The 18743-nt window shown below is 54.5% G+C and overlaps 4 protein-coding genes across 6 annotated transcripts; 2 read left to right on the top strand and 2 right to left on the bottom strand.

The window, feature by feature from the left end:
* CUTC (cutC copper transporter) lies at positions 2809-6955 on the bottom strand. 2 transcript variants are annotated; one of them, XM_021399086.1, is made up of 9 exons: positions 6846-6955; positions 6489-6560; positions 6355-6414; positions 6019-6228; positions 5190-5225; positions 4642-4775; positions 4306-4333; positions 3824-3929; positions 2809-3255 (listed from the first exon to the last, which is right to left on the bottom strand). In XM_021399086.1, exons 1-9 carry the CDS (start codon positions 6904-6906, stop codon positions 3144-3146), a joined length of 819 nt encoding a protein of 272 aa, XP_021254761.1. In that variant the 5' UTR covers positions 6907-6955; the 3' UTR covers positions 2809-3143. The 2 variants fall into 2 exon arrangements, with proteins under 2 accessions (XP_021254761.1, XP_021254762.1); XM_021399087.1 differs by lacking the exons at positions 6355-6414; positions 6846-6955 and having other exon boundaries at positions 6489-6686.
* LOC110399791 (cytochrome c oxidase assembly protein COX15 homolog) lies at positions 6945-11279 on the top strand. Of its 2 annotated transcripts, none has more exons than XR_002439406.1 (8): positions 6945-7171; positions 7382-7504; positions 7735-7921; positions 8549-8716; positions 9161-9242; positions 9588-9742; positions 9814-9900; positions 10484-10675. XR_002439406.1 is itself a non-coding variant. In XM_021399085.1 (8 exons), the coding sequence occupies exons 1-8, from the start codon at positions 6981-6983 to the stop codon at positions 11181-11183; spliced, it is 1152 nt and encodes a 383-aa protein (XP_021254760.1). In that variant the 5' UTR covers positions 6945-6980; the 3' UTR covers positions 11184-11279. The 2 variants fall into 2 exon arrangements, 1 of the variants encoding a protein (XP_021254760.1); XM_021399085.1 differs by lacking the exons at positions 9814-9900; positions 10484-10675 and adding exons at positions 10682-10795; positions 11052-11279.
* Positions 11334-12799, top strand: LOC110399793 (V-type proton ATPase subunit e 2). The gene is made up of 4 exons (XM_021399089.1): positions 11334-11630; positions 11718-11765; positions 11981-12109; positions 12238-12799. The coding sequence occupies exons 1-3, from the start codon at positions 11407-11409 to the stop codon at positions 12072-12074; spliced, it is 366 nt and encodes a 121-aa protein (XP_021254764.1). The 5' UTR covers positions 11334-11406; the 3' UTR covers positions 12075-12109; positions 12238-12799.
* ENTPD7 (ectonucleoside triphosphate diphosphohydrolase 7) lies at positions 13539-18467 on the bottom strand. Its single transcript, XM_021399084.1, has 12 exons — positions 18017-18467; positions 17771-17944; positions 17490-17695; positions 17270-17420; positions 17057-17160; positions 16877-16933; positions 16584-16732; positions 16344-16510; positions 15303-15627; positions 15125-15210; positions 14844-15005; positions 13539-14652 (listed from the first exon to the last, which is right to left on the bottom strand). Exons 1-12 carry the CDS (start codon positions 18208-18210, stop codon positions 14436-14438), a joined length of 1992 nt encoding a protein of 663 aa, XP_021254759.1. The 5' UTR covers positions 18211-18467; the 3' UTR covers positions 13539-14435.

Below are 18743 nucleotides of genomic sequence, written 5' to 3'. Positions count from 1 at the left end.
CATAGGATTTCAAGGAGCATTAGGTAAAAGGGGAGCGTGCACAGACCAGAAGGATTCTGCTGTTTCATTGTTCAGTGTTTGTAGCTCAGGAGTCAAGGGTAATACAATGAGTAATTGCTCAGGAACAAGCTCCGTGGCATCAATAGCAGAGTAAGGTCCAACGTCTAACCTGCTGGTTAATTATTATTGTCTTGTCTGATTAAATCCTCTTCTTTTTTGGTAAACAAAGCTATCCCTAGTGCTAGATCCTCCAGCCAGCACCAATAAACTGCTGAGGAGAGCAGCAATCTGATGCATTAGAAAAAAAATCACTGAATGGAGCGGCCACTCCCTCAGGTTCTTCTCCATCCAGAGTGCTGATGTAATTTGTGACGGAGCTATGAACACATTCCTGTTCTCACCTTGTGGTCCATACCATGGTGTTTCCCATCACCCCACCCCACAGCCCTGTCTTCCGAGCTAAGCAAAGCCTCACACATATTATACATAGGCTGCACCTAAATCCTACTTTTTTTTTTTTTTACCCTGCTTATTTTTGTACAGTAACTGAGATCCAGTCTTTCCAATTTCTCTTCACAAACGTGATCCTTAAAGGTGCCCTTGTCTCTACCAAGTTTCACTCTGTCCAGTAGCCTTGCTTATTAGGCTCACAAGGGGAGCACTTGCCCCAGTGACAGCTTCCTATTGAATACTTCATCCCCTCGCTCGCCTTTGTTTGCACTGCACATCACAGAGCCCATCATCTCCCAGTCTTTGGTCTCTAGTTGACCATCTAGAGATGAACAGCTTTCCTAAGCCAAGAACGTTCAAAACAAGCACATCCACTCTTCCTCTACCCTCAGGCTTGGGACACGCTCATCCTCCTAAAAACTCTTAAAGTCACCTTAGTATCCTTCAGCTCCTTCCACAAAACTTCTTCCGTTACAATATCCAGAAAATATTCACTGGGACCAAGCGAAATGAAGTACCCCTCATGCCCCCACAGGGTCTGGTCCAGGACAGAGACTTCCGCAAGACGACTGTTATGGTTTTGTGATTTTTTGTTGTCGGTATTCCACATCATTACATCATGTAAGGTACGGGCAGTTAAAGAGTTAATCCCCTGGTTACTGCAAACTACCTTTTTTGGTGTGGCCCTCTGAGGGGGAGGGGAGGCGGTGCACGCCCCAGGGGTCTTTGCGTTGGAAGGGAGGGGGTGAAGCCGTGTGGGAGACGTGGGGTCTGTTCCTTCCTGCCCGGCGGAGAAAGCACGTGGTCCTCCTGCAGTTTACTGTGTAAGATTTTCAGCCTGTAAACTCTCTAATTCTACTAGCCTCATTTTGATATATTTAGTGAAGTTGGTTGTTCCTCCTCAGATTGGTGCCGCTGTTTTGTTTTTTTTTTTCTTTTTCCCTCTTTCCCTTTGTCTTCCCAGGTTGCGGCTCCGCGGCTTCTCTGCCGCTTTAGCCACCGGTCCGCCCGGGGGCTGGCCCTTATCGCCGGCAATTTTTTTTCTTTCCTTCCTCTTTTTCTCCTGTTCCCCTTGTCACGGACGCAGACCCTTAGATAATACCGTGACAACAATGTACAGATTAGTCCAGTCCTCTTCATCTCCGAGAAGTTTGTTTTTCCACTTTCTTGTGGTGTAATGCCCTTTGAGGTCAAAAACCTTTTTAAAGCAAACAAAACTTTACACAAAAGAGCTATATACATGATGGAGGGCTGTGGCAGCATAATATTCACATTAATTAAGTTACAGATATCTTAATGATCATCATGACTCATGAAATCTTACAACATAAGCCATGAACTCCAGTGAACTGTAAGCAAAATCATTTCTACCAAGTTTGGATCCTTCCTACTGAGTGCACATCAGCCAGCACTGACCCCACACTATGCAGCCATACCCTTCCCAGCTCATATGTTCAGAATTACCATCTACGTTCCCAAGATGCGTTTTGAGAGACACTGATATCTCTGATGGATCCATGTGAAAAAGGGGATACGCTCTTGGACATGAAGCTCTGCAGTTATAGTCTTTAGCTATAGGTTTTCAACTATCTGAATCTGTTAAGGTAAAACCAAAACGAGCTTGATTCTGACTAGTCAGCAATAACCCCCCAGGCACTTTCCCCCTCACACACTGTCTGAAGGAGATGCCTTTGTGAACATGTGTTAGGAAAAGGACCTGGAAACTCCCTTAGAAAAAGTACCTTGGCTTCCCGAGGAATCTTACCATATGCCTTGCCCTTCCCTTAACCTCTCTCAGCTGTAGCCCAGGTTGGCTCACAACTAGCTCACCTCATTAGTCAGGTAGTAGAAGCTTCTTGGCATATGGGCTCTTCACCTCTACATATCTACAGCTTTGATGTGCTGCTCTTTATCTAGGAGTTGCTAGGTTTCTAATCCCCAGGTATCCTACTGGCTGACACGAGCAGACCTTGTCTTCCAACTGTGGCTAAGATATTTCCCTCCCTGGCACTTCGGATGTAATTGTTTTCTTTTGGTGTAGCAGGAACATGATTAATTCAGCTTTCCCTCCTCTGACCCTTACCTCTCTTCTGTTGCTCTCCCACTTGGCCCTCCTGACACATGAGTAGGGTTTGTGTTATGTTCTTAATGGAGTGCTTATCTGCTATTTGTTCTCAGGAAGTGTTCAGATCTCCTGTACACATTGCCTCATCTTACACTGCTGAACTAATGCAGACTTTTGCACTTGCACTACGTATCTGGAACTGATGCCAAAGCATACTGTACCAAACCATGCAAAATGGAGCACACAGTACCATCTGTAAAATAAATTCAAAACAAACAACAAAAAACAGTAAAAACAGTAAGGGGGAGCAGCTGCAGCATTTATTTGACGATCACATGCAGTGCTACACAATTAATTCTCCCATACTTGCTCAGCTCCCTTCCTCCCTAAATACTGCCGAGCAGCTTGTTGCCATCACATCCAGGAATGAGTCCTTTTATTTAAAATGGCCAATGTAAGCTTCCAGGCCAGGGACTGGTTGCTCGGGGGAAACCAAGGGAAGAAACATCAGGCTCTGTCACCTAATTTGCATCCTCCACAGCCTGAGGATGGAAGCAGTACACATCTGTCCATGTGGCAGGGAGAACCCTGGAGTCTTGGTGTTCTTGTTCCAGCACAGCGCTTTCCACTACAGAATGTTCTTTGCAATTGCATTCAGGGTCCTCACTTTAGCCACATCTGCCACCTTAATGGAGTACTCAGGGGCAGAGAACGACGCTCCCATGGCAACATTTGGATTTCTGTACGGAAAATGACTGGTTACTTTCTGCAGGTGATACAGAAGGGTAAAACACAACATTGAAAACCCACCATTTCCCCCTGAGTGTTAGCAGCAGTAAGAATGCCTGCTGGTGCCACCCAGACCAAAGATGAGGCAGAAACAGAACAAAGAACAATCCAGAGGACAGAAAAAAACAGCATCTACAGAAACCCAGTGCAGACCTGTGGTCTTCATCACTTTTCATAAAGGCACGTGCCACAGGCCTCCCAAAACCCACATTCATCAGTGCTAAAGGTCAAAGGTAACTACATCAGAACACACCCTCCCAAGCAGGGAGGGTTCCCTCACAAGCCCTAGGGCAACAGCAGCAGAGGAAACACCCCAAGGACCTGGTTGTGCATGGAGCTGGTGTCCAGACGATGGGCACCGCTGGATTCACACACTGCAGAACACAGAGCCAAGCGACACGATCCCAACCACTCAGAAAGCTGTTTGAAATTTACACCCATTCCACACACTTACGTTTGTATTAATCCTGATTTCCCCAGTACAATTTTGCTAAGAAATAGTAAGAAATAATCAGTTACCTGAACTTCATCCCTGAGTCCCGCGCTGAGCGAGCTGAGCAGTGAAACTCAGAAGCAGAAGAGCCTTCCAGAATCCTCTGCAGGTTGCGCTCTGTGATGCCACCCCCTGGTGGGAAGAATCCTTGTTTATGTCACATCCAGCATAGAAAGGACTATCACATACCCAACATCAGCCCTGAGATCTATCCGCTAAGGGATCAGCACCACCTACACAGAGGGAGGAAAGAGTCCTTGGGACAAGAGACTCTGGCAGTTGAAGAGATGGGAGAAGACTTGGTTCATGTTTTCCCACAGATCTACAACTGTCCCCCAAATCCTCCCGTGAGCAGCAGCTGCAGGGCTCTGCCGCCTTTACTCACAGCAGGGCAGGAGCAACTCCCTCCTAGGGACGTGGCTCACAAAAACCAATCAGACAGTGCACACCAGGGCAAGAGGAGCCAGAGACAAGTAGACCTGTTACAGATGACAAGAAAAAACATTACCTGGCACTACGACAATTCTGCCCTTTGCCTGAAAGAAAAATAACTTGTTAATGATACTGTCACAGCACTAAGTCTTCACATGCCATTATAGAGAGCAACGAAAACTTATCTACTGCACCCCTGAAAGTCACAGTGGCTTATGATTCATGCATTCTCACTTCAAGGGTCTAGCCCACAGGGACTTGGGAAAACAGAACAAGGACAACCAGAGGTGGGGGGCAAGCGCTTGCAGACAGCAGGTCCCCCACAGAAATGAGGGTTACGACAAAGAATCTGCCCCCGAGCAAAGCCCAGAAAGAGACCACAGTAATCCAGAGGCACATAGGAAGCACTTACCTGTTCTGCAAGTTTCTTAATCAAGGATAATCCTTCCAGTGCTGAGCTATCACAGCCACTGGTCAATACCCGCTCAAACCCCAGAGAAATCAGAGTCTCCAGTGCCACCTGAGGGTCGTGCACCATGTCAAAGGCTGAGAGACCAATAGAACAGTTCAGAAATTACTCAACTCATCGCTCAAGCCCAGCCCCCATCCCAGCCCAGGAAAGAGATGGGAAAGTCCCTTCTCTCAGCTGTCCACTCTTGCAGGGAGCCACAGCTCCCAGCTATAACATCACCCTCACAGTAACAGCAGGGCAGCAGTGCTCAGCTCCCTGGACATTTCCACCCTGCACAGGGCAGTGACACTGCCACCAAGCTTGGACCCCCTGGACCTTAGCACACACGGGCAAACAGCATAGCCACAGCTCATGCAAGGTACACACAGCTTTTCCCTCTTGAAAGAAAAATCACTATAGATTAAGCCCAGCAACCTCCCAGCCCCACCATCCTCTGTCAGTGGGGCAGAAGCTGATCCCTGCCAGGGCCACCAAACCCTGTGACTCACCTCGGTGAAACGTGACTGGCAAGGGACGGCAAACAGCTGTAATAAGAAGACATAAGGTCAGCCTGGACTGCTACGGAGAGTCCCTTGTGTTAGGACCAGAAAAGCACGTGAGATTTCCTTCACTATCTACAATTTCTGTACTACATCAGTGCCCTGCAAACTTCACCAGTGGTACTCAGCACTGGCAGCTTACAGGCCAATTTCTACAAAAAGAAATCTAACTATCTTCTGAAAATACTGGTTGCAGGACTCCACTTCATTGCTCCAGTGGATACAAAACCTGGCAGGGCCCCTGTATTTTGCCTTACTCCTTTTAGCACATCCATCTGCACACAAGAATCCCAGTACCATATCACCAGGGAGAGGCTCAGCATACTGACAGAAAAAATATGGAAGTTAAATATCTTTCTCTCTATACGTTAAAGATCTAACCTAACACACAGCATCAGAAAAAGAACAAAGTGCAAATAAAATGGATGAGGAAGAAAATCCACCAACTGAAGGCTCTGATCCCCCAAAGCAGTTTACCTACGATTTCTTCCTTCTGGGACCCTGTATTAATGTTCCAGGAGGCCTCAAACTCTGGGAGCTTGGGGGCAGTGGCCCCTGATCTGCAAAGCTTCTTAGCTATTTAATGTGGTGTAGGTACGACTGTACACAGCTCTAAAACCTGGAGAGAAAGGGCAAGGACCCAAACAAGACCTGCAGACCAAAGAACCCAACACAGTGCTACACTATCAGACAGAACAACGCGAAACTACCATCCCTGGTCACAGCAAAGATGTCACATGGCACTCAGAGCAACATTTACAAGCAGGGATGCTCTCACCCAGCAACGCCGTGCAGAGCTCCGTATCGATGCGTCCATCCTCAGTGAGGGCCCCGAAGACCAGCCCATCCGCGCCGTGCAGCTTGGCCAGGCGGATGTCAGCCTTCATCACCTCCACCTCTCGGTCCGAGTAGAGAAAATCGCCGCCGCGGGGCCGGATCATGACGAACACTGGGACCCGCACGCACTGCTTCACCACCTGCAGGAGCCCTGGGGGGGGGACACGGGGGAAGAGGGGAAGGACATGGGCTTACAGAGGGGGTGGCAACACTCCCGGGGGAGCGTCTCGAGAAGAACGCAGCAAGAACCGAGGGGAGCGGGGGGCTCGCGGCTCACCCATGCTCGGGGTGGTTCCTCCCTCCACCAGGCCCGCGCACAGCTCGATCCGGCCGGCACCTGCGGAGAGGCGATCACATCTGGCCTCGGCCCTCACCCCGCTCCCACCAACCGGACCGGGCCTCGGGCCTCACCTCCGCGCTCCGCGTTGACGGCAGACTCCACCGAGTCCACGCACACCTCCATAAGGAAGCCATCGTCCATGCCTAGGACGGAACGACGCGGTCGGCTCAGCTCGGCCCATGGCGGCCCCCAGGTGCCTCGCAGCCTCCCGTCGAGCTCCTGCCCACTTCCGCCTCAGGCTCCGCCCCCCGGGCTCAACATCCGGCCTCGCCCCCTGGCGGCCCGGGACCCGCGCCCTTCGTCACCGGCCCGGGCCGCGAGGGGGCGAGGCCGACGCGCTCGGTCCGAGACAAGCCCCGCCCCCCTCCGCCGCAGCCCCGCCCCCGCCCTAGCCCGGGGCCCCGCCCCCGTCTCTCGCGCGCCTTCACCTGCGCTGGCGGCGCGCGGGGGTCGCTGCTGGCTCTGGGTCACGTGCCACGGAATTGTCATGGTGACGCCCGGAGGTGGCCGGAAGCGCTCACCCCGCTTCCGCCACGCGGCCGCCACTTCCGGGCTCACTCGGGATGCTGCGGGCGCTGCGAGGTGGAGGCGGGCGGTTCTTCCGTCCTGGCCCCTCGCTTCTCTCTCTCCGGCAGCCTCCGCGCCGCAGCCTCCCGCAGCAGCCGGCCCCCGACGTCCCGCCTGCTGTTGGGCGATGGCTGCTCGCCTGCAGCGGCGCTGTGGCGGGTGCTGTAGTGCTGGGCGGTGTCACCAGGTGAGAGCGGGGGCCCGGCCCACAGAAGCCCCCGCTTCAGTTGTGCGTGGGGCTGGGGGGTGCCGGTCCGTATAGTTTTGGTCGTTGGGGATTCATCGGTCCTCCCCAAGCGCCCTGTTTCCAGCTTTCAGTTTAAGGGTTGTCTGCTGCACCCAGCGGCTCTCATCTTGGTTCTGTAGTGTAAGCTGTGTTGCTTCTGTCTGCCTGCAGGCTGACGGAATCCGGCCTGTCCATGGTGGACTGGCACTTGGTAAAGGAGATGAAACCACCCAGGACGCAGCAGGAGTGGGAAGCAGAGTTCCAGAAGTACCAGCAGTTCCCAGAGTTTAAAATGTGAGCATTCAGAGGCAGGGTGGTGGGCGGGGGGCATTGTTTCTGCAACCAGGCAGTGCTGGGGGATCTCATGAGAATGGAAACATTCCCAAACACTGTGAGCAAGACGTACAGTGCATCTGGTAGCGGCTGTGGGCAGTCCCCCTCCTGTCTCTCATCCCTCACCACGGGAAGTATTAAGCAGGACAGTGGCACTGCCTTAAACCACTCTGTTTTTACACCCTTCACAGCCTGAATCATGACATGACTCTGACAGAGTTCAAGTTCATTTGGTATATGGAGTACTCACATCGCATGTGGGGCCGTGTCGTGGGCTTGGCCTACATCCTTCCTGCTGCCTACTTCTGGAGGAAGGGCTGGCTCAGCCGCCCCATGAAGGGTCGTGTGCTTGCACTCTGTGGGCTTGTGTGCTTCCAGGTGAGAGCTGTGCAGCTGCAGGGAATAGCTGCAGTGTGTTCTAGATCTCCTAATTGTTGAGAGACAGACTTGTGAAAGTTTGGGTGGGGCGTGTCAGTGCTGGAAGGTGGTTGGAGATAGAAGAAATAAATTGTTTTGACTCTAATATTTCTCTGATTATAGCAGTCATTGCTGCCCCATCTGTGCTGAGGCAGATGTGAAGGGCTGCCCCTGGCTCCTCATACTCTGGGTGGGGGAGCATATGGGAACTGTTGAGTCACGGCTTGAACCACTGATTGAGCACCTGGGGAAAAGACCCGGTCAGCCCTCGAAGCACAGGTGAAGGCAATTCACCTGTGTGACGGGAAGGGGTGGAGTCTGGCTCCACCTCTCTTAGACCTCGTTTAAGGGCTGACTACCACTGTGGAAGGATCTCTTTCTGGAGATCCCTCCTTGGTAGAGTTTTTCCCTGCAGATTTGGATCTTTGGAGACAGGTGAGTGATCTTCTTCTTCCCTTCCTTTATAGTACCTTTCTATTGTGCCAGTCCTTCTGTCATTATACCTCTTTTGTGACATCTTTTCCATTGTGTTGATCTTTCCAGTTGCTACAGGGAGCTAGCTCTCACCCTCTCTTCTTGTTATGTCAGGGGCTGCTGGGATGGTACATGGTGAAGAGTGGACTGGAAGAGAAGCCAGACTCCTATGATATTCCTCGGGTCAGCCAGTACCGCCTCGCAGCACACCTTGGCTCTGCGCTGGTTCTTTATTCTGCCAGTCTGTGGACAGGGCTGTCTTTGCTGCTTCCACGACACCAGGTACAAAGTGGTGTGTCAGGAGTCAAGACACAGCATAGCGTAAAACGCAGAGGGTTGGGGGTAAAGGAAATGTGTGGAGGATTATAATTACTTCCATTTTATCCTATTTCTGACTGTGATCTAATATCATTAGAAGCTTATAGAAACTTCTTCTGAACTATTGTATTCTGCAACAATTGTGAGATGTTTCGTTTGACTTTGTTGTTCCACTCAACAGCGATTAGTCTCCTGAGTTCATGCAAGCTCAGGCAGGAGTCTGCCTGCTGAGTTCAATGATTTGTGCCAGTAACTGCCCAGCGGCCACTTCAGTTTCTGCACAGGGTTGGACTCAATTACTTGTCAAATACTTGACAACCCGTTGGCCTGTATATGTAATAAAGGCTTTTCTTACCTGTTGCAAACAGCACTGGAATTTCTTACTGCAATTCATTTTTCGTTTTACAGTTGCATGAGACACGTCAGCTGCTTCAGCTGAGACACTTTGCTCATGGCACTACAGCTCTCATTTTTCTTACAGCTCTTTCAGGTAATACTGTCACGTACTGCTCATTTCGTTTGTCCTGCCTTGTGGCTCATTTGTCTCTGCATTGCTTTTCTTCTGGTCTGATGGGGAGTGTGAGAAACCCTATCATGTTCTCTGTGGTAACTTTGTTCTTTTCAGAGAGCTTACATTTGAGAACTTCTCTTACTGGCTTCTTTTGAGCAGGTGGAGATGTGCTGAATGGCATGAATGCTGTTGTGAGATATCTTTATATGTCTGCAAAAGAAATTTGGGATCGAGCTGAGTTCTTGAATCAGGCTGGACGTAAGAGCTGTGCAGCCTGAGGTGCCACCTGTACCCAGTTCTTTAGTCTTGTTCTTTGCTTTGAAGGTGCCTTTGTAGCAGGGCTGGATGCTGGCCTTGTGTACAATTCCTTCCCCAAAATGGGGGAACGCTGGATCCCAGATGATCTTCTCGCCTTCTCCCCAACGCTGAGAAATATCTTTGAGAATCCTACAACTGTACAGTTTGATCACAGGATCTTGGTAAGTGCTGTCTTCCTGCTATGTCTGTGCTTCCTCCTGGTTGCCTCCTACAGCCAAGTTGTCATCTTCAGGCTGTGGCTCTGTCAACATGAGTGATATACAGGGTGTCCAAGGTCCTGAGAGCTTTGTTGCCAATTTCTTTCTGAAGAAAGAGGAAGGTTAGCACTCTTTTTTTTTTTTTTTTTTTTGTGGTCTTCTTCCTTAAGGACGTCTTCCTCCTGCTTCAGTTACAGACGTCATTTCTTTGTGTCTCGTTTTCCACAAGCTACAGATCAGGGTAGCCCTTATAGTGGAAATGTCTGGGGATGTTGCCTGAAATAAAACTTGGAAGCAGACAGTACGCGACAGTGATATTTCCTCTAGGATTTAAGTTCCTTTAAACCAGTAGTGCCCTGTGAAAGAAATCTCAGCTAGTTAGAGCAATTTGGGTATTAACCAACACTCCTGACACTACTTTGGACCAAGCTAAAACTTGATAAGATTAGAAGGAAAGATTAAGAGTTTTAAAAGGGGAAATGTGAGGTGACCTGTTCACTGATATGATGCTGGTGAGCTATAGCTGGGTAGAGAAAATGTGATCAAGATTCCAGCTTACAGCTTCTACCTTTAACTGTCAAGGTCACAGGTGGGAAGGGGGCAGAAATAATTCCTAACAAATAGAAGAAACAAGGAAAAGCTATTGGAAAAGTAAGGCATTCATTCAGAAAATGGAACTCTCCATACCTTTCCTTATATTTTTAGGGCTATTAACTAGGTGGAGCGTGGGATCTGCAGCATGTGATGGTAGCTATTAACATGTTTCTACAGTTAAGTAAGTTCTGTCAGCAATGTTTCACTGCATGGAAGGCACAGCCAAAGACATCTGCACCCATTTCCTTCCATCTTCTTACAAAGGGTGGTTGTTTCTCCATCCCATTACAATCTCTCTTCCTTCTTTAGGGAACTGCCTCAGTCACAGCCATCACAGCACTGTACCTTTTCTCTCGGAAGATCTCCCTCCCTCACAGGACCAGGATGGCAGTGACATCCTTATTGGCAGTGGCTTGGGTGCAGGTACTTTTTTTTCTGTTCAGTTTTTTTTCCTAGTCCTTCACAGCACATCCACAGCAATGAGCTGGAAGGCCGTCTTGACTCAGAAGCAGTGCACGATCAGCACTCCCTGAGGCTGGAGCTGGAGCCTCCCTGTATGGCATTCGCAGCCCCACTTGGAGGCGGGAGGCCTGTCCTTGGGCCTGCTGACCTTGTGCTTCGGGCCAGGTGCGGTCAGTGGTGCAGCCACAGCCGTGCTGACACTCTTCCCTTCCCGCAGGTGGGCCTGGGCATCAGCACACTGCTGCTCTACGTCCCCACACCGCTGGCCGCCACGCACCAGTCAGGCTCCCTGGTGCTGCTCAGCGTGGCCCTGTGGCTCATGAGCGAGCTGCGGCGCATGCCCAAGTGACCCGCGGGACTCAGCTGCTCGGCTTCCCAGTGGCGGCGGGGACGGTGACGGGGCGCGGTGTGTTCCAGCTGTGTAACATAAAGGAGTTTTTTTGGAGCTGCTGGTGTCTGCGTCCTTGCGGAGCGAGGTGAGGGGGTGGGCGGCGAGGCCCGGGAGGTCGCTGCGTCCGATGCCGCGCTGCGGCGCCCCCTGCTGGTGAGGCTGTCTAAATGCCTCTCCGCCAATGGGAGTTGGCAGGGCGGTCAGCGCGCAGCGCTCTGCACGCGGATTGGCCGCTGCCCGCGGCAGTGGGCGGGGCGTTAGCCTTAGCGGTGGGTGCGGGTGCGCGGTAGCGGGAGCGGCCATGACGGCGCACAGCTTCGCGCTGCCCCTCGTCCTCTTCTCCGCCTTCTGGGGCCTGGTGGGCATCGCCGCCCCCTGGTTCGTGCCCAAGGGGCCCAACCGCGGGTGAGTGCGGCCGGCCGGGCTGGAGGGGAGGGAAGGGCCGGGGCAAAGCCTTTCCTCGTGACCATGTCTCCCCCTCCCCCCCCGCAGGGTGATCATCACGATGCTGGTCACCACGGCCGTGTGCTGCTACCTCTTGTGAGTACCCGGCCCTTCGTTCCACACAGTCGTCGTCGTCCCCCCCCCCGCCCCGTGCGGCCTCCCTGGGCCTGCTGACCGCTGCCCGGCCTCCAGTGAGCGGGTGGGCTCTGGCCGCGTCCTCCCGAGCGCTCCACCTCGGGGCAGACATCGGGCCCCGGGTCCCCGATAGGCCCTTCCCGTGCCGCCGGGGTTCACACTCGCATCCTTTACAGCTGGCTTATCACTATCCTGGCCCAGGCCAACCCCCTTTTTGGGCCGCAGTTGAAGAACGAGACCATCTGGTACGTGCGCTTCCTCTGGGAGTGATCCCCGACAGCAGCCATAGAGACCCCACCATCACCGTGAGTGGGCAGAGCTGGGGGGGGAGCTGCTTTGGCTGCAGCACATCACAGCTGTGGAGCACTGAGCCCAGTGTGGGGCTGCAGGTGCAGCTTGGTGCTAACATCTTCCCCCTTTCTCCTTCTTCCAGCTCTTGCTGCTCCAGCATCTTCCATACCAGGCAGTACCCAGAGGTGCTGGGCCAGAGGCTGGAGCCTCTGCCCCAGTGTGCTCCGAGCACTGCAGCCTAGTGCTGGCCAGGCCCCTGCTGTTGGCAGGCAGCATCCATGCTGTGACGAGGGCCCCAGGGCACCCTGCATGTGGTCAGTCAGTCCCTACTTGGCCAGGGGTGGTCCTTGCTAAGGCAGGGTCTAGCTGTGGCTGAAGAAAGGGAAGGCTGAGCCTGCTGGAGGAAACAGACTGCTGTGGATGTGAGGGAGGTGCTGGGATCCTGGGGATGGGCTCCTAGTCAGCAGTGTGCTCAGCCTGGGGCTCTCATCTCCCAACTCTGCAGTGCAGGTGCTGCAGTATTACGTAGGTACCACCATTCTTCTCCTCTGCCCACATTCTGTGAACTGAATATTGAGTTGTCTTTGGTCTGCCCCTTATTTATCAGATAACTCATTGGTATTATTCATTTATTTATTTATTTGTATTTGTCTGTGTTTGCTGAACTTGTGTTGTGGAAATAAATCTCTTCTTTTTCCTAGTAAGTGATGCTGGGAGCAGAGTCACTTGCTGCTTGGAGGCTGAGGAAATCTGGGCTTCATCTTGATTTTTTTTTCTCTTTGTACTTGTACCTCTAGCCCTGTTCTTACAGTAAGACTGGGATCCTCAGCTGTTAGAGAAGAGGTTGGTAGCATGTGCGCAGGGCTGGCTTTATCTTGGATAACACCAGTACAGTCCTTTAGGATCAGGGTCACAGATAAGCAGCAGCGTGTCTGAGAGGGAGGCTGGTGGGCAGCTGTGCTGTGAGCTGTGCTGGGCCATCCCCGCAGCTGTGTAGGAGCTGTAGCAGCTTGGAGGCCTGTTTCCCAGGCCGTGCCTTCTGTCCTGTCCTAGCAGCTCCATAAAGCTGAAGTGTGAATAAGGTTTTTTTTAAAAAAAAAAAAAGGGAGTAACACCTTTCAGAGCCTCGTAGGGCAGCTCAACTGTTTTTTGTTGTTTTTTTTTTTTTCTTGGAAAGAAAGAGGGAGGCAGCAAAGTGCTGGCTCCGGGAATCAGCAGTGCAGGAGGGATCAGAGCTTTCCTTGCTGCCACAGGCTCAGGTACTGAGCTCACTTGCGCAGAGAGCAGCATCTGGCAAGAAGGCAGCACTACTGCTGCATCCCCCCAGCAAAACCCAGCAGCATGAAGCACTACTAAGCGGAGAGGTACAGGTGGCAGTCATGCTGCAAGCCCTGAGCTGCTGCTGCTAGATTGGTGCTAACTGGAAAACAAGACAGCTGCTGGTTGGCTCAAAGATTTTCTTATTTTATTGCTTCAGGAATGGTAACTGATGATTTCAAGTAAAAAGTAAAGAACTTGATTAGGGGGAACTGGGGCTCCAGCCCTAGAAGATGAAGGCCATGTGTGGAGGGAGGGAGAGCTAGAGAGGTGGTTTCCCCACAGGCAGGCCCAGCCTGCACTTGGAGGGGAAAGAACCACTGGTCCAGCACTTAGTGCTGGATTAGCTTGTGGGATGCCACAGGGTGAGCATGCTTAGGAGGGAACAAGTAAAAGGAAACGTAGCCTTACAAAATGTTCCCTGAGCCCTCAGTGCTGCCCCTTGGGCATAGGTTTGGAGTGCAGATTATCCAGCGTCTGAGAGGAACATGGGGTGCACAGCAGGACACCTCACTGTGATAGGGAATGTTCTGAGTGTGGCTCAGCTCAGTGGAGCCTGCTGCTCATCTGGTTCCTGGAACCTGTGCTAGACTGTGGAAAGACCACACCAGGCACTGATAAGCTACTGCGCATTACCAGCCTGCTCTGCAAACTGGTGGCTAAGCTGTGGGCAGGCCTGGTGCTTCAGGCCACACAGCCCCTGAGCTGCCTGCCTCAATAAGGCCTGCTCTTGAGGGCCCATCAAGGGCTGCAGTGTGAGACTGCTGCCAGCAAAGGGTTTTTCTTTACCCTCTGCAATAAGGCAAAGGTCAGAAGCCAAGAAACACAAAGATTAGGACGGGTGAGGCAGAGAAGCTGGTTCCAATGTCCACAGCTGCCTCAGCCCTGTGGTCTGTGGTTCTGACACAGATAACAGAATAGAGTTGAGATGGTCCTTAGGAAAGTGTCCAAGTCCTTGGAGCCCTGGCTGGCATCTAGTCCTGGTTCTGCTGGTGCAACTGGACGGTGGCTGTCCCACTGATATCATGGCATGTCCCCCTGGCCTGGGGGCAGCAGCACCACCTTGTCCAGCCAGAGCAGGTCCAGCTGCCGGCGGTGGATGCGGCGCAGCCGCAAGAGGTAGAGGACTATGGCCAGCCCTACCACCACAATGCAGGCAAAGAAGAGATAGTGGTTGTAGACAAAAGAAAGGCGCAGCCAGGAGGTGTGTGCTTGCCGGCTGCTCTCTTGCTGGAGATCCCTGCAAAGCAGAGAGGCAGAGCCAGGCATGACTGCCACATGTACTACAGGCTACAGCTGCTGCTCTCCTCTATAAGGATGGCAGAGCCCTGTGCAGTAACTCCTGCTCCTCCCCAGGGGGGGTCCTGCTTACAGGTTCTTGTTCCCTCCCAGGGCTACAAGTCTTGGAGCTAATGCTCCTTCCTGTGGTACCTGAGTGGTAGAAAGCGTGTCTTGTAGAGGATGGCCCCCAGTGTCCACTGCACCTCACGGTCATACACCAGCTGGGCTGTGTGCAGGCTGGGGTAATCCAAGGGGAAGTGGAAGCCCTGGTGAAGGACTTGATACATCCAGGCAGACTTGAAGCACTGATACCTGCAGGCAGCACACAAGAACATCATTTGGGTGATGCTGCAGGATCGAAGCCTAAGACAGACCCTACCCCAGCCACTCATATTGGTGAGCCCCCATGAGGTATATCCCTGGCCCCTTACTTGAGCCGGTGCTCATCTGCGTGTGCTGAGTACAGGCCACTGTGGAAGCGCTGGGTCAGCACCTCCCAGCTCTGGCTGCAGTATTCCTGGGGGAAGGAGAAGTTTGGGTTCAGAGCAAAGGAATGACCCCAGATCCCTCCCAGCACAGTGGGACTCTCCGGTCCAGGGCAATGCTCACCTGGGCAGCAGAGATGAAGGCATGGGCACTGTAGCGGCCCCCTAAACGCAGCACGTCCTCAGTGCAGTAGAAGAACTCAGAAAAACCATAAAACTCACTGTTGCTGAAGTCAATGGGTGCTTTGTAGGCCCCAAGCAGAGAGTCCTGGCTGCTGTTGGACCCTGCTAGGAGCGGGTGCAGCAGCAGGGCACAGGCCTGCCAGTCCCCTCGCCCACGCACGTACAGTGTTTGGCCTCCCCTTGTCACCGTGTCTTCCAGCCCCATAGGCAGGCAGGGGTCCAGGAAGGGAGTGTCGGGGCTTAGCCCTGTCTGCTGGCTACGCAGGCTGGAAAGCAAGTCAGAAAAGAAAGGTGATTGCATATGCGGTACTGTAGCACCCACAAAAGCATTATCTAGTGCTCCTTCACAACTAATACCCTGCGAGGCCCTGACCCCTTGTACAGTCATGGTCCTGAGAGCCACCCCACCGCCTCCTGCTGAAGTTGAGCTCTCCCAATCTGTAGCCACAAGCCCTGAGCACCTGATGGGTGCCACAGAGTACAGCCTGTTCCCACCAGCTTGTGGAGATCTGCACCCCCATGGAGACCCCAGGGCATGTGGAGGCAGGGTCTGCTCCCAGCGTGGGAGTACCTGAGCACCGAATCTCTGCAAGTCTGGGAACAGCTTCAGGGAAATAAGGCAGGAGACAGCTGGAGGTGGGAATGCAGTGGGAAGATGCGCTGAATGAGCCAGTGCTGAAGAAGGAGGGAAAGCCAGAGCAGGGAAAGCCAGAAGCTGCTGTAAGGAACTCCGTGTAGTGCTGGGAGGGGAAAGGCAACAAGCAGTAGCACTGATAACGCCTGCAGGGCTCTGACAAGGGCAATGCTGTTGTGCCACGTGCCATCCCAAGCACCTGCTGGCACCCAGCTGCTGCCAGCGTGGCTGTAGGAGCTGTTATCAGCTACAGGTGGCTTTGGGGGAAAATCCAATGGGGAGAGGGTGGCACAAAGGAGCCGGTGCCATTGTGCAATGCGAGGGCAGCCCCAGGCAGGGGAGTGATACCGGTTGTACACATAGGTCTGGTTCAGCACAAGCTCCTCATAGCGCTGCCGAGCAAAGTTGCCCCCGAAACCCAGGAAGGTGTTGACGTAGACGCGGTACACGTGGCCAGTGTGCTGCACGTCACAGCCCAGGTTGAACTCTGCCAGTAGGCTCTTGGCAGCCTCCTCCTGGGGACAGGGGACCACTATCAGTGGTGACCCTTGGGCAGCTCTCAGTGCCAGCCACTGGCCCGACACATACCTGCTGCGGGGATGAAAAGGCTCCGGAGCCAGGCACCTCATAGGCGATCTGCAGAGAGGCCCCCCCCATGTCTAGGATCCCAACCGTTCGTTTCCGTACCAAGGATTCCACGTGGTCTCCCAGTGCTACGGTGACAACTGCAGCCTCTTCTGCAACCCACAGCAGTGTGTCAGTGAGGGGCAAGGGGCCATTCCTTCACTGCTACCTCCTCACGCTGCTCGCACATAGGAACTCAGGGCCAAAGGGCTGCATGCTGCCCGCCCCAGAGCTGCTGTGCAAGCAGCTGGACTCACCATCCTCGTGATCAAACCGTCCCAGCACAAAGTTGATACCGATCCAAGCGTAGACACCTGGGCATGGCAGAATGAGTTTGCCTTAAGGCAAAGCACAGCTGATTTCACATCGGCTGCCTGTGGTGCCAGCAGCCCCGTGCACTCCCTGTTAGGACATGAGGACAAGGCAGCAGCTCCCACCTTCCTGCTTCCCTGAGATGACTTCAGCATGCGATTTGGAGAAGAGGAAATCAAACTCCAGGGGCACGTTTTTCACCAGGTTCTCCAGGATGGCAGCTTGTAGCCTGAGGGGCACAGTGACCTCTGGGAGATGCTCCTTGTCAGGACAAGAGCGGCAGAGAGCACAATCTCACAGCTTTGCCAAATCCTCCCTGACCATGGCCCCGTGCTCACCTCTCAGGCAGCAGCCGCATGCCAGCCGTGCACAGAACATACAGCGGCGTCTCCTTGTGCTTCTCTGCTGGCACATGTGTGGCCGCGAAGCGCAGCAGGGGCCGCAGGTAGGCTGTGGCTCGCTCCGGGGCCGCCGCGGCCACCGAGATGCCTGTGCGGATGGTCGTCACCGAACGGTCCGGTGCTGCCGCCCATCAGCTGCGCGCAGTGTCACACTCACCGGGTTTAACTTTCATGACGACGGGGCGGCTGCTGCGGTCCCGCATCTGCCGGATGTCCAGCAGGTCGTGCGGGTGCCCGTTGTGCGGCGGCCACACGTAGACAAACACCCGAGAGCCGCTGCTGCCGCAGTCCACCACCACTCCGTAGCTCAGCGACGCGTCCTCCGTGTCGGTGGCCGCCAGCTCCTCCATCCGAGCCAGGTACCTGCGCCGGGGGAGCGGGCCCGCTCAGCGCCGCCTGCACCGGGCCCGGTGCCCCCGCCGCCCCGTCCCCACTCACCTCTCGTCCCGCCGGGCGTCACGGCGCGGCGAGGTCCAGCGGCGGGGCCCGGCGGCCGCGAACAGCAGCAGCAGCCCCGCGGCCACCGCTAGCCCCAGCACCGCCGGGCGCTGCCGCGGGGCCGGAAAACCGCAGGACACGGCCGAGCGGCACGGCGGGCACGGGGCGGCGATCCTGCGGGAACAAGTCACGGCTCAGGGACCGGACCGCACTGAGATCGGACCGGGACGGCCCCGCTGCGCTCACCTGGCCATGTGCGTCCCCGGCCCGCCCGCGCATCGCCCCGCACCGCCGACACCGGCACCCACTGCCGGCACCCGCAGCCACGTCACCCAGCGCCCCTCCTCCCACCAATAGCGGGCCCCGGGCTCTCGGAGCGCTCCGCCCCCAAGCCGCTGCCTGCTCCAATCGGCGTCCCCGCAAGGTTTGGCCACGCCCATGCAGCCCAGTAGCCAATCGGCGCCCCCCGGCGGCTGAAAGGAGCACCCGGCTGCTCCCTGTCTTCCGGAGCCGAGGGGCGCCGCGTGACGTCACCCGCCGACTTCCTCCCTCCCGTCACCACCCGCGCCGAGCCAATCGCAGCCTTCCAAATAAACAGCACGCGCCGAGGCCTTGAGTGACGGGCGAAGCAGCCAATGGCGTCGCTCCGGCTCCGCTCGGAGGGGAAACAGCCGTGAGACCTCCGATAGACCAAAGGTCGCGCGCTCACCGCCCAATAGACTGCGCGGAGGGGCGGGACGAAAAGTTGAGGGACCCAATGCGCTGCGCGAAGCCGCGGGGCGGTGAAGGGCGCGGGCCAATAGGCAGCGCGGAAGAGTGAGCGATCAACCAACGGCGGCCCCCACCACGGCGGGGCGGCGACCAATGAGTGCGGTGCCCGGGCCGGTGGCCAGTGGCTCAAGCCAATGGTCGCGCGGCGGAGGCGGGGCGCGGGAGGAGGCGGCCAATGGGCGGGGAGGGGCGGGACGGCGCG

Source organism: Numida meleagris, chromosome 5 (assembly GCF_002078875.1).
Source record: "Numida meleagris isolate 19003 breed g44 Domestic line chromosome 5, NumMel1.0, whole genome shotgun sequence".
Taxonomy (NCBI): Eukaryota; Metazoa; Chordata; class Aves; order Galliformes; family Numididae; genus Numida; species Numida meleagris.
The sequence above is the reverse complement of the archived record's forward strand: the minus strand, read 5'-3'. Positions and strand labels throughout refer to the sequence as shown.

Coding starts and splice junctions, on each gene's coding strand:
- CUTC (XM_021399086.1), bottom strand. CDS start 6,906: ATGACAATTCCGTGGCACGTGACCCAGAGCCAGCAGCGACCCCCGCGC. Junction 5,226..6,018: donor GCTCTGCACGGCGTTGCTGG/GTGAGAGCATCC, acceptor TTCTTATTACAG/CTGTTTGCCGTCCCTTGCCA. Junction 3,256..3,823: donor GACTCAGGGATGAAGTTCAG/GTAACTGATTAT, acceptor TTTTCCGTACAG/AAATCCAAATGTTGCCATGG.
- LOC110399791 (XM_021399085.1), top strand. CDS start 6,981: ATGCTGCGGGCGCTGCGAGGTGGAGGCGGGCGGTTCTTCCGTCCTGGC. Junction 7,505..7,734: donor CAGTTCCCAGAGTTTAAAAT/GTGAGCATTCAG, acceptor CACCCTTCACAG/CCTGAATCATGACATGACTC. Junction 7,922..8,548: donor GTGGGCTTGTGTGCTTCCAG/GTGAGAGCTGTG, acceptor TTGTTATGTCAG/GGGCTGCTGGGATGGTACAT.
- LOC110399793 (XM_021399089.1), top strand. CDS start 11,407: ATGGGAGTTGGCAGGGCGGTCAGCGCGCAGCGCTCTGCACGCGGATTG. Junction 11,631..11,717: donor CCCAAGGGGCCCAACCGCGG/GTGAGTGCGGCC, acceptor CCCCCCCCGCAG/GGTGATCATCACGATGCTGG. Junction 11,766..11,980: donor GCCGTGTGCTGCTACCTCTT/GTGAGTACCCGG, acceptor CATCCTTTACAG/CTGGCTTATCACTATCCTGG.
- ENTPD7 (XM_021399084.1), bottom strand. CDS start 18,210: ATGGGCGTGGCCAAACCTTGCGGGGACGCCGATTGGAGCAGGCAGCGG. Junction 15,628..16,343: donor CAGACCTATGTGTACAACCG/GTATCACTCCCC, acceptor CTTGCTTTCCAG/CCTGCGTAGCCAGCAGACAG. Junction 14,653..14,843: donor ACACGCTTTCTACCACTCAG/GTACCACAGGAA, acceptor TCTGCTTTGCAG/GGATCTCCAGCAAGAGAGCA.